The sequence below is a fragment of the Barbus barbus genome (assembly GCF_936440315.1).
Source record: "Barbus barbus genome assembly, chromosome: 4".
Taxonomy (NCBI): domain Eukaryota; kingdom Metazoa; phylum Chordata; class Actinopteri; order Cypriniformes; family Cyprinidae; genus Barbus; species Barbus barbus.
In genome coordinates, this window is record NC_136732.1 from 1,415,014 (window position 1) to 1,427,849 (window position 12,836).

The 12,836-nt window shown below is 38.0% G+C and overlaps 1 protein-coding gene across 4 annotated transcripts; it reads right to left on the reverse strand.

Moving 5' to 3' along the window:
• LOC306866844 (uncharacterized protein) lies at positions 1–10,328 on the reverse strand. Of its 4 annotated transcripts, none has more exons than XM_079412233.1 (17): positions 10,092–10,328; positions 9,375–9,414; positions 6,890–7,082; positions 6,161–6,340; positions 5,927–5,971; positions 5,785–5,839; positions 5,091–5,237; positions 4,929–4,976; positions 4,608–4,698; positions 4,236–4,331; positions 3,864–3,959; positions 3,492–3,587; positions 3,097–3,215; positions 2,500–2,660; positions 1,636–1,700; positions 585–679; positions 1–229 (listed from the first exon to the last, which is right to left on the reverse strand). In XM_079412233.1, exons 7-17 carry the CDS (start codon positions 5,206–5,208, stop codon positions 120–122), a joined length of 1,095 nt encoding a protein of 364 aa, XP_079268359.1. In that variant the 5' UTR covers positions 5,209–5,237; positions 5,785–5,839; positions 5,927–5,971; positions 6,161–6,340; positions 6,890–7,082; positions 9,375–9,414; positions 10,092–10,328; the 3' UTR covers positions 1–119. The 4 variants fall into 4 exon arrangements, with proteins under 4 accessions (XP_079268359.1, XP_079268358.1, XP_079268357.1 ...); XM_079412232.1 differs by having other exon boundaries at positions 4,608–4,713; positions 10,092–10,249; XM_079412231.1 differs by lacking the exon at positions 5,785–5,839 and having other exon boundaries at positions 10,092–10,249.
• Positions 10,329–12,836: the final 2,508 nt, after the last annotated feature.

Here is a 12,836-nt window from a genome sequence, read left to right on the forward strand (position 1 = left end):
ACTGATGATGAAAGAAACATGCTTTATTACGGCAAGTGTGCCAACATTTCACTCAAACACGTGTCGAACTAGAAGAACGGCCCAAACATTGGGCCACATTGAACACGGCTGGTTAGCTTTCATTTCTTTCTGCCACCGCCACCCATCCTCTCTGGTGCATATTTGAAATATTTGGCCATGTGTTCATTTATTTTTGTTGTTGATGTATCAAAAGAGCTGAACACCACGTCTGAGAAAAAAAAAAAAAAAAAAATCAGTATTAGCAAACGCTAACCTGTCAAATATTTTGCAAATATCAACTTGTAGCATTGCCAATGTTTCAACTATATAAATTAGTATTTATCAACATGCAACGTCATTGATAATCATGTGCTTGGGTGAGCAACAAAAGGCAGTTGGTAGTAACCAGTACTGCCGGTAGAGAAGTTAGTCTAGAGCCCAGAATGGAGTATTATATATAATATTACAGTATGCTCTGTAGAGTCCTCCAACTAAAATGATTTCTTATGAATTATTATTCTGCTTACTATATTCTATATTATTTAAAACATTGTTACAAAACTACTATGTTAAAGCAAACTCACCACAGATGATCTTATAAAGACGGGTCTTCATAAAGGACACCTTCCCACTCCTTCCTCTGAGGCTCATTATAGCCATCATTTTATTTGTCATAGTTCTGCCATGGTAAAACATTTATATTAGAGTATTATATTGCAATCAAGATCATTATGAAAATGTAGCGCATGACAGTATATGACAAGGAAAATCACTATGGGGTGTAACGGTTCACAAAATTCACGGTTCGGTTCAAAACGATAACACTTCACAGTTCGGTTAATAATATTGGTTACATATCGGTTTTCGATACAGCAAAAAGAAATGCCAGAGAAATGTCCTTGATTTTTTTTTCATTCTTTTTTTATTAAAACTAACATCATAAAGTATGATATTTTTTTTACTTTGAGCAATGATGGAGCTATAATTGACTCTTAGGAGCATGTAAAACAAAACAGCTCCTTGTAAAAAATGAAATGTAATATTTTTTTACTTATAAATGTTTATTTTAGTTCAGATTAGCATTTGAGGGCAGCAATGTTATTCATAATGTATAAATAAAACCGAAGTAACGTTACTTGAAAGCATTGTAGCCTACTATTCCTGCCAAACTTCCAAAGTTACTGTTAGTTTTACTACAGTAAATCCATGGCACAATGTTTCTTCCTGGTTTCCACGTCAGCACTGTTTGATCCATTAATAACGAAGAAATGTGACTCTCACTAGATCTCGCAACGATGTTATTACTTCAGTGGCGAATTCAAATGAGAGTGGTTTCTTTACCTCTTAGCGCTGTGTAGTACAAGATCGGCTCGCGCTGCTTTGGTCCAAACTGATAAACGGTCCGTCACGAGTAGCTCAGTTTCGTTCCACTTACATTACGTTTGCCATTTGATGTTATGGTCGCGCCAGTGTCTCTTACATTATGAGCGAGCTCGCGACGCGCTTATTTGAAATAACTGTTCGGTTTGAAAATGCGTACCTAACACCGAACCGAAAGCCAACGGTTCAATACGAATACACGGACCGTTACACCCCAACTATAAACTAATGCAAAAACGGAACAAAGATACTTACGCAGCCATTGACTTCTTCACATGGTCTGCAGCATCAACCCCTCCTAACCTCTTCAGATGTTTACTCTAAAAAGGAACAACAAGAAATTAAAACCAGAAAAAGTGGTCAGTAGAGCCCAGACTTAAAGCAGGCACATGAGGACAAGGTCACCAAGGTGAAAGGTATAGTTCACTTTGAAATAAAATTGTTATGTTTTAGCTTAACTCAAGGGCATCCCAGATGTAGGTGTCTTTGTTTCCGCAGTGGTTTCAATTTTTATATTTTTAGGTCCCATAGACCTGCATTATATGACTGACAGAAGAACGGTTTGACCTAAAAATATAAAAATTGAAACCACTGCGGAAACAAAGACACCTACATCTGGGATGCCCTTGAGGTAAGCTAAAACAAAATTTTATTTCAAAGTGAACTACAAGCCAATTGTCATAATGGAACTGCCAGCACTTTACAAATGTAACTTATTGCTTTTTTTTTTTTTTTTTTTTATAGCACTTGTCCTGCTACATTACTACTACAGTGGTACATTAGCTGCTACTAGCATAACACACACCTCAGAAGAGCATGAAGCCAGAGGCACTTCCTGCTGTAAAAACATTACCCGGATCAAAACATACTGTGCACGCTCTATAGGCCACTCTTTATAGGCCGCTCTTTGTCTTTTCTGTCTCTGCTGTTGTCTCTTCATCAAAATGTGAAATGCCCCATGAAGCTATACTTATTAGATCAGTTTGAGTGTTTGTCTTGCACCCAATCAGGGAGAGGCATAATATCTCTGTGAATCTTTCCATGTACATTAGAGTTGTGAAACCATGTTTCACTAGCCTGATACTCAGACCCCAATACCACCTGAGGGTTAAAACTTACCAGTTCTGCTCCCTCATTAATGTCCTCCAGGCGATTCTCTAAAGCTTTGAGCTCTTCTAAAGTGTTTGCAGGATTTAATTCATATGCTGTTCCAGCAGAGGTGGCAATGTGAATTCTATCCTTGATATCAACAAGGAGCTGAAGAACTCTCTTCTGAAATTCTAGTCAAAAAAGAAGCGACCAATTATTATTTTTATAATGTAGTGAGTACGCTCTACACAACAAAATCAGTTTTCATTTGCCCAATAAAGAAAAATGCACTGCAAAAACTCAATTTTACCAAGAATATTTGTGATATTTCTAGTCAAATGTCTAATTTCTATTCAAAATAAATCTATACTTAAAATAAGACCCCTTAAAAGTAACTTGTATTTAATAGACAATTTTCACTTGAACAAATTCACAAAATAAATAGGAGCAATTTTTTTGCTTGTAAAAAAAAAAAAAAACATACATGTGTTACCATGTGCTCATGTGAAAAATCAGCAAAGTGTCATATTGAACTGTTGAGTCTGATTCAACTAAAACTTTGGGGACAGCTAGGGACACTGGAAGACTCCTAATTATTCGTCAGCAAAATTAAGAGAATAACTTTACTTTTTTCAGACATCGGGAAGTCTTCCCTCCTCAATTTGTTTGACCCTGAGGAACCCTCACGCCGTCTCTGAGAAAGGGATCTGGACAGACTCTCTTGGCCAGGCCTAGGGCTGAATGATCTGGTTTAAAAATAAATAGTAATAAATGGAAATTGCTACAGCAGGTTTTGCAAATGAAGTATAATTCTGAGTAGTGGGAATTATCATTTTGGGTCGCAATTTCTATTTACAAAAAAATAAAAATAATAATAATAATAATAATAAGAACATGACATTTGTTGAGGTCTGTGCCAAACGTTTTCTTACATCTGGAAGATGTGTAGTTCAGACTGCTGCTTTACAGTGCTTTATTTATACTGTCAATATTGTACTTTTGATCATATTTAAATTAAATACCTCCGTCCATGAGTGGAAGACCCTGAGGAACCCCTACGCCGTCTCTGAGAAAGGGATCTGGACAGACTCTCTTGGCCAGGCCTAGGGCTGAATGATCTGGTTTAAAAATAAATAGAATTATACTTCGTTTGCAATACCTGCTGTAGCAATTTCCATTTATTACTAAGTAGTGAGAATTATTGTGTTGCAATTTTATTTTTACTGGATCAGTACATCAAACATTTTCTTACATTTGGAAGTGCTAAAGCACTCAATCAGTGCATCTGGTTTGTCCAGTTTAATTGTGATGTCCATACCAAATAAAATCTAATAATAACAGTGCTTTGTTTATACTGACAATATTGCACTTTTGATCATATTTAAATTAAATACCTCCGTCCATGAGTGGAAGACCCTGAGGAACCCCTACGCCGTCTCTGAGAAAGGGATCTGGACAGACTCTCTTGGCCAGGCCTAGGGCTGAATGATCTGGTTTAAAAATAAATAGAATTATACTTCGTTTGCAATACCTGCTGTAGCAATTTCCATTTATTACTAAGTAGTGAGAATTATTGTGTTGCAATTTTATTTTTACTGGATCAGTACATCAAACATTTTCTTACATTTGGAAGTGCTAAAGCACTCAATCAGTGCATCTGGTTTGTCCAGTTTAATTGTGATGTCCATACCAAATAAAATCTAATAATAACAGTGCTTTGTTTATACTGACAATATTGCACTTTTGATCATATTTAAATTAAATACCTCCGTCCATGAGTGGAAGACCCTGAGGAACCCCTACGCCGTCTCTGAGAAAGGGATCTGGACAGACTCTCTTGGCCAGGCCTAGGGCTGAATGATCTGGTTTAAAAATAAATAGTAATAAATGGAAATTGCTACAGCAGGTTTTGCAAATGAAGTATAATTCTAAGTAGTGAGAATTATTGTGTTGCAATTTTATTTTTACTGGATCAGTACATCAAACATTTTCTTACATTTGGAAGTGCTAAAGCACTCAATCAGTGCATCTGGTTTGTCCAGTTTAATTGTGATGTCCATACCAAATAAAATCTAATAATAACAGTGCTTTGTTTATACTGACAATATTGCACTTTTGATCATATTTAAATTAAATACCTTCGAACATTAGAAAGAGACTCAGAGGGACTGCTGCTACCACTGTGTGCCAAGGATTGAGGTCTTGAGGGGATGTCCATTTGGGTTCTTTCTGTGTTTTTAGACACTGGGAGTGGTTAATGCGTCAATAATTCAAAATTACTTTACACGTATTTGGTTAGTCAACATAAGAAACATTAACAGTTTAAATTAACATAAAAGACAATTGAAGATTATATTTTGTAGCATTCAATTCAAGTTGTAACCTTTCAGTTCTGGCATACTAAACTTCAAAATATTTCATCCAATCAAAGACAAAATTGGTTTCACACAACCACCTACCAAACTGTGCATCTGTCATTTTGGGAGGAGTTGGAAGAACAAAGTCATCTGTAATAAGTGACAGTCATTAAAAAACAAACCACTTAACTAGTACCTGTAGTGACTAATTGGCCCGATACTGACATAGCCACGGTGGTGATTCAAATGCTACAATGTGCATACCTTTTGTTAGCCGTTTCTTGGCTTGATTCTCATTACTTGTATTTGCAGGATGCAGGATGTGGCGTCTTTTCATTGTGTTCGTAGTTGTGCCATATTTACCAGACTGTGCATTGTTCATTTTGGGAGGAGTTGGAAGAACAAAGTCATCTGTAATAAATAGTCAACAGTCATAAAGTACTTTCAAAACTGTAGTGACTAATTGGTGGCGGTGATTAAAATGCTACAATGATGTGTTCTTAATGTGCATAACGTTTGTTATTCTTTTCTTGGCTTGATTCTCATGACTTGTATTTGCCAAATGTGGCTTCTTTTTGTTGTGTTAGTAGTTGTGCAATATTTACCGAATAGTGTGACTTTGTGAGTTTACAGTAAGAACCATTACATCTCTACTATGATTCATACTGAGCCCACCCCCATCTTCATATGACATGATTGTGTGACATGACCCACCACCAAGGTGTCACTGCCCCCTTTTGACCCCTTTTACATTCCAACAAACACTTTTGTTATTACAAACTCTAAAAATACAATGAAAGCAAAACAGATAAATTTGACCACCGCACACTAAAAAAAAAATAACTTTACTGAATCTTTGTTCTGAGTGAACAACAATCAGAGGGAGCTACAGGCGAAACGTGTTAAAGATTCTGTAAATTTTTCAGCATGCGGTGGTTTATTTCACTGTTTTACTTACCTGCACCTGACGATCACACTTGCTGTGCACAAGGAGATCCTTTTGTTGGTTTACTCTAAAAATACAATGTTACAATGATGTAGCCCTTGGGGCCATGTAGACATTGCCTTCAGTGCATTGGTTCCTGTAAATTAACACCTACCTTCACAAGGAATAAATGTTCGAATCTTCTTGGTAGCCTTTTCACCTAAAATTAGTAATAAGCATTCTGTAAGACAATAGTCATCTTTCAAACAAATAGGCATACCTGTGTTGACTGTCTTAGTTTGAATTGACATTAATTGAATTAAAAAAGGTTAGAAAACCCTACTCCAACCTCATTGTTGTGACAGAGGTATGAAAATAAATGTGAAAACCTATTTTTTTTATTACATACCTGTACTCTTTATCATAAGACCTGGAGAAGATTCTTTTTGACTGTCTACATTGACAGATGGTTCATCTTAAAGGAAAAAGTCAATAAATATTTGATTCCTCTTCGTCGGTAACTCCTCTTCTGAGCCACTCAATTCAGCAGTTGTAGTAAAATCATACTTCTCGCATTCATTCTTGTCATCTGAAAGTACATACAGCAATGGTAAAATGCATACAAATGAGTAAGTCTTAATATACAAAAGCAACTGGGCAAAAATGCAGGTTTGGCTATTATAAAATACTTGTTTAATTTCTATAAGCGGATATCATCTTGCATGCCAACAATAAACAGGCTATTGAATGACTTTATTGCATGATACGATTTTGTGAGGAAGGGGCATGCAGGACTAAATAAGCTTTTTGCTTCCTCCTCTCAAATATATTTTGTTGTTTTTTTCTGGATGAGACCGTTTGTGTTGTGCTTCTGCTTTAGTTACTTTTAATTGTATAGCTATTTGTTGTTGTTTGAGATAAAACCAAAAAATAAGAGTCTCACCAAAATAAACAAGTAAAACTGACATTATAGCAGGCTAGAAATTACCAAACATACATAAGAGACAGATAGATACACTTAAATGTTCATGTAAAATAGAAAAAATGAGAAATGTCCATAGGTATGCGTTGACGATTTGAAATTTGCCTTATGTTCATATACTGTATGACAAAAGTCTTTGCCTTACAAAACACATACCTGACTGAATCTTAATTTTTATTAACGGGAATTTTGTCCATGACTCTTCTGGCTCTTTGCAGGCCTTCAACGCTCTCGCAGCTCCTTGTGTAGGCCACAATACACCACCATTCTTAACCCAACATGATGGTATCACTTCCTCCATCTCCATGGTCTCCTCTCTCCACACCGCTCTGGTCCACATTGTTCTGGTCTATAGAAAAAACAAATGAGACAACTCCGAACAATGCTATCCAAAAGTTAAAGTGAATGACCATCATTTGTAACTAAAAACTTCTAACATTAAAAGATGAACAGCTATTAGTGGACTCTCATCTTCTTGTCACTTATCCTAGGCTGGTTAGTTCCTTTCACAGCCATGAAGCAATGGCATAAATACGTAGCCACTTTTGTATGGTAGACAAACTGCCTTGTGCTTCAGTTTTTTCTCCTCAATCAGCTCTCGTTTTTGGTTCTCCCTTTCATTACGCAGTACAGCAATGTTAATCAGTTTTGAATCGCATGGACTGGTGAAAAAACTGTCCAAAGTGTTGAGACTGTACACATCACACACACACATGTCTTTTCCGGCCTTCTTTCCTTTACCAAGGCAAAGGCATGTCCCAAAAAAAAACAGGAGTCCTTCTTCTTAGTTGACACAAATGTCCCATGTGCTGCTGGTGAGATAGGAATTTTTGCATTGTCCATTTCTGCTATCCTCTTCGATAGTTGTGCAATTGGGTTTTTTGCATTTCTGACACACTTTTTTAGTTTTTGCAGGTGGTTTTCAAACTGAAAGGCAGAGATGTCATTCAAAGATGTTTCAAAGTGCCTTGCATCTTCAGACAAGTGGATCAGGGCATGGACATTATAGGATGGAAAGATTGGGCTGTAGAGCTTGGTAGATGTTCTATAAAAATATACTAAAAGCTCTTCAGCGTAGCCAATGGATGACATCCGTGTAATGCCATTGGAGTCCAACAGTATGGACATGGCAACTGACAGTGTCAAAAAGTGATGGTAAAAATTGTCTTGCAGAATGCCTCGGAGAACAACCGGTCCAGTATAGATGAAAAACTGCCTGAATTCCGTCGCTTTCCATCTGTCCAGATCAGTTAGACTTCGTGGCTGTCGGGCAAATTCTCTTGGCAGCTTTCCACTGAGGGACAAGAGTTTTGCTGAAATTTCTCCAATTTGACTTGAAGACAGCCTACACTGTCTAGGTCCCCGTTTTAGAAAGTTCAGCAATCGTCTGACAACCCCTAGGCAGACAACATGCATATAGTCTAGCACAAACGGTTGTATGCACTGCAAGCCTGCAGCGATCAGGGGTGAGCAACCAGTTTGGTGGATGGGATATGCCTGTTTAATGAAGTCATCTTCTGTTCTTGCATCAATCTTCTCCTGCGACTGGTAGTTGAATACAACTCTGTGACTTACATAATGTCCTTCAATGGTGCACCGCTCACAGCTGCTGTAGGCATTGTGGGACTTGATGCATTTTAGGAATGCTCTCGCTGGGGCATCACAAATAAAAGCATTCACTTTTACATTTAATGTTCCATTTTGGAACTCAACCCCATGTTGTTGGAGTGCCTTCAGTTCTGTTAAAAAACTAGATGTGTAATCAGTAACGCTGTTTGGCTTTGCAGTTCCACAAAATAATGCCACGATAAACGGCTCAAACTTTTTCACACTACAAAGAATAGGCCACATTTGTACATTGGATGATTTAAACAATGGCACACCATCTACACTGAAATTTAGCAGCAACTCATTTTCTGATGAAAAGAAATCGGGATACTGCGAGCACATTTTCAAAAGTCCCATCTCCACACCGAAGTAAAGGAATTTGCCACCACATAGATCCCTGACTTCTATTTCAGGTGGAGTTCCTAAAAGGGTTCTGGCATCTTTTGGCAGCCGGTGGCCATGTTTACGTAACACCAAGAGCAGCTCATCAACCGATGTGCGCGTTGCCTTATTTTTTACAGCCCATTTTGCCAAATCACTTCTTAGATCACTTGATTCCTCCTCAGACAAAGTTCCAATTTCTGAATCACTTTCACCATCACTGTCTGGCGGGTGATGATCATCTCGATACTCGTCTTCTCCTGTATCAGACTGCTCGTGTGTCTGCATGTCTGTTGGACTATCAGCAAAAGAGAGGCCAGGATTCTCATTCTCATTTGAGGGACCTGGATTCTCATCTGAATCACTAGACTCCACCAATGCCCGTAATTGTGCATTTTGTCGTCTCCATTTTTTGTGATACATCTGGGAGTGAAAATATAAAAACTAAATAATTTAAGCAAATGTTTTAAAGAAAATCATTCAATTTAAAAAAATAAAAAAAACGTAAGGTCAAGCTGTGCTCATCATTTTTTTAATAATATCTTCCACATCAACCTGTATTCAAATTTTACAAAAATGTAAATGATTTTAGTTTTATAACAGTTACTTTCAGATTCAGATTGATGGTTGGGTTAGGTATGGGACAACTCACCTTTGAAGGAGACTTTCAGGTCGTGTACTTCATAAAATATCTGTAAAGAGGAAGAAGAATGAAATCTCAACATTATTTTTGAAGTTTGTGTATGAAAAGTGTCTCAATGTGCCACGTTCAACTAACAGAGACATCCCTAACACCCTAGCACACACACTCCCTAGCACACAGAACAAACCGCCGGTTAAACTAGTCTGCCCGTACACACACACCGATGGTTTGGTTAAGGTTAAGCTAGCACACAACGGCGGTTCGCGGATAAACGTTAACGTCTGCCCGTACAACGGCGGTTCGCGGTCAAAGTAGTCTGCCCGCTCCGTACACACACACACACCGATGGTTGGTTAACGTTAAGCTAGCACACAACGGCGGTTCGCGGTTAAACGTTAACGTCTGCCCGTACAACGGCGGTTCGCGGTCAAAGTAACGTTAGTCTGCCCGCTCCATACACACACACGCACCGCGTTAAGTTAGCACACAATTAACGGCGGTTCGCAGTCAAACTAGTCTAAGTTACCCGCATACCCACACACAACGGCGCTTCGCGGTTAAATTAACCACTTCCCACATGCACGTGCAAACACACACACAGAACGGCGGTTAAACGTCTGCCCATACACACAATATTAATAAACACAATACGTATTAATATGTGGGCCAGAGTCAGAAACTCTCAAAATGTATTAAGGAATTTTCTAGTTATGAAATGTGGCTTACCGTTTGAGCTGTTACCGCCAGATTCCGTTCAAAACGGTCCAGTGTCAGAGAATCTTCTAGCCTGAAGATGAAGACACAGACCCACTTCACGCATGCGCAATTGTCTGGAACCGTCAGAGCCAATATAATCCAGTTCTAGTCACCGCCTTTAATTGTGTGATGGACAACCGTCGTCCTCCAATCAAGTCCTTGTATTGCTCTCAGTAAAAACAGGGCTTTTTTTATGCTTTTATATTGTCAACAACAGTATGTGCCATATCTCATATAACAAAAATAATTCACATGCCTCAACAAGAAGAACATTAAAAAAAATAGATATACATTATAAAAATTCCATAGGATTACAATGCAATTTATATTTTAGGTCAGCACCATTCATTATATTTTATTTATATTATGTTAAAATGTTAAAGGAGCATTAATTACTTTAATTGCTTTACTATTTTTAGATTTTGACATCACATCTACATACATTTTAATTTCAAGCACCATAAAAAGAGAGCTTTACCTTGCATTTATGAATGTGAAATTTACATAGAAATAAAATAAAATTTATAATAAAACCAAACTTTTTTAAAGAGCGATCCTTTAATACAAAAAAACCCAAATCACATGTTTGTAAGATAAAGAAAATGTTTTTAAAATATTGCAATGAAAATCTTCACATTATTCCAAAAATACTAGGTATATTGGCAAGACCAAAAATGAGAAATTGTTTCAGTGGAGCATTCACAGAAAGAGCATTTTAAATCAATATCAATTTTAAATTTGTGTAGGAATAACTTTGTAGGATAAACTAACCTTATGGGGAGGAATTTTTGAGGTAATGACCAAACGTGAGTCCAATTTACATTATTAAAGAAATTGTTCCAGTAGAAATTATAATCTCTCTTAAAAAATTTGTTAGGCTTTAACCCAGAGAAACAGATATTGCCGACAGAGGTATGTTCAGATCTAGGAGGGCAGACAGAGAGTGTGGATGATACACTGCTTTTGAACAGCATCTGTACACCTGCAGGTATTGCCTTAAAGCACCTTAGACTTATTTTAATAGTTCAGTTCTAACCATAACCCTAACCTAAACCCTAACCATAGTACTGAGTCTGCAAATGTATATTCCCTTCATTATTAAATAACTGATTCACTAACAACCCATCTTGATCTTTCACCGTTGTATCATATTCATGCATCAACACTTTTTCAACAGTTAATTGATCAGCATTGTTTGGATGTTGGAACAACGTTATTTTTCTACTGATATATTTAAACAAAATGTTTCAAAGTCATGGTTGTAAAAATAATGTTGATTTGAAGTACAACTCAAATTTTATTTATATTTCTATGTTGAATCCATAGTTAGTTAACAACGCAATTTCAACCATTTAGTGTTCAACGTTGTTTTGACGTTGAATTAATGTTTTTACATAAACTGACATTATTTCAACCACATTTAAACGTTTAAGGTCAGTCGAATGCCAGCTGGGTATGTACAGGGATGAGGAGATTTCCACTGCTGGCTGTGTGACATGCAGCAGGGTGTCTTTTACCTGAGTCTGTGCACAGTCGGTAGGACTGTCTCAGTTCTTTCTGGACCATGCCAAGCTTCTCTTTAATGTTGCATAATTCCTGAGTCAGGGTTTGGACTTCAGCTCTGGTTGCATGTAGATGGCCTTCCAAGCCCTTAGCTTTAGTGTCTCTTCTCATTAAGTTCCACATACGCTGTTTTTAACAGTGTCCTTTTGTGAAACAATTCTATTTCCAAGTCCTGTCTGGTGACTTTTTCCAGCTGCTCTTAGTGTTCAGCAGCTGTTAGAGCCTCCTGAAGACTGATGGTTTCCTACTGTTACTCCACTCTGTCAGGTTCCTTGCATCAATTCTGTGCCGTATCTCGCTGAACGGGTGTCGGTTCCCTTGGGAACTCTGTGACTTGCAGTTTCAGTTCATTTACCTCCTGTCTGAGGCCCTTGAGATTGTGGGTCAAGGAGGAGATGATGCTGGTCAGCTCCTGGTTGTCCAGGCTGGGTGTCTGGTGTCCACTTGTGTCACAGTCTTGCTGTTCCGTTCTCTGCTGTTGCAGGTCATTGGCTGCTTTGGGTTGAAGGATGTCCATCACAGGGCACTGCCGGGTCTCCAAGTGGTTCGGGTAGGTGGCAGGGCCACATGTCTGAGACATGCTGGCTCACTTGGGGGAACATGAGAGAGAGAGAGGCAGAAAGGCAAATGCAAGTACGTACAGAGGTGGTAAGCTATCTGTATAGGGAACGGCTCCGTAGGCTGTGTAAGGTGGGAATAGCTGATGTGGGTCAGCTAGTGAGGCAGGGTGCTAGCATTTAGTGTTGGTGAACAGAACTAAGGACTCTGAGTATCTTTGTTGACGGCTGCAAGCAGTGTAGACTGATGACTGGGCCTTTACATGTCGTCAAACTATTGCTCAAAACACTTGATGGTTCTTCTCAAATGTCACTACGAGGGTAACAAATAAAAACAAAACTGAAATAACATGAAATCAAAAAGAAAAAGGAAGGAGGATTTTACCTATTTAGTTTTTGCTAGGAGATAGGGCTAAGCCAGGGGTGCCCAGCCGTTTTTGAACAAAGATCTACTTTTAAATTTGTCAGTGTGCCGAGATCTACCAGTCCAAACAGAAAGCCAGTCGCTACTTACGTATTAATTATGTACAAAACAAACAGAGAAGTAGCCCCTAATAATCCACATAATTCATGTGAGAGAAAGCACACTCACACA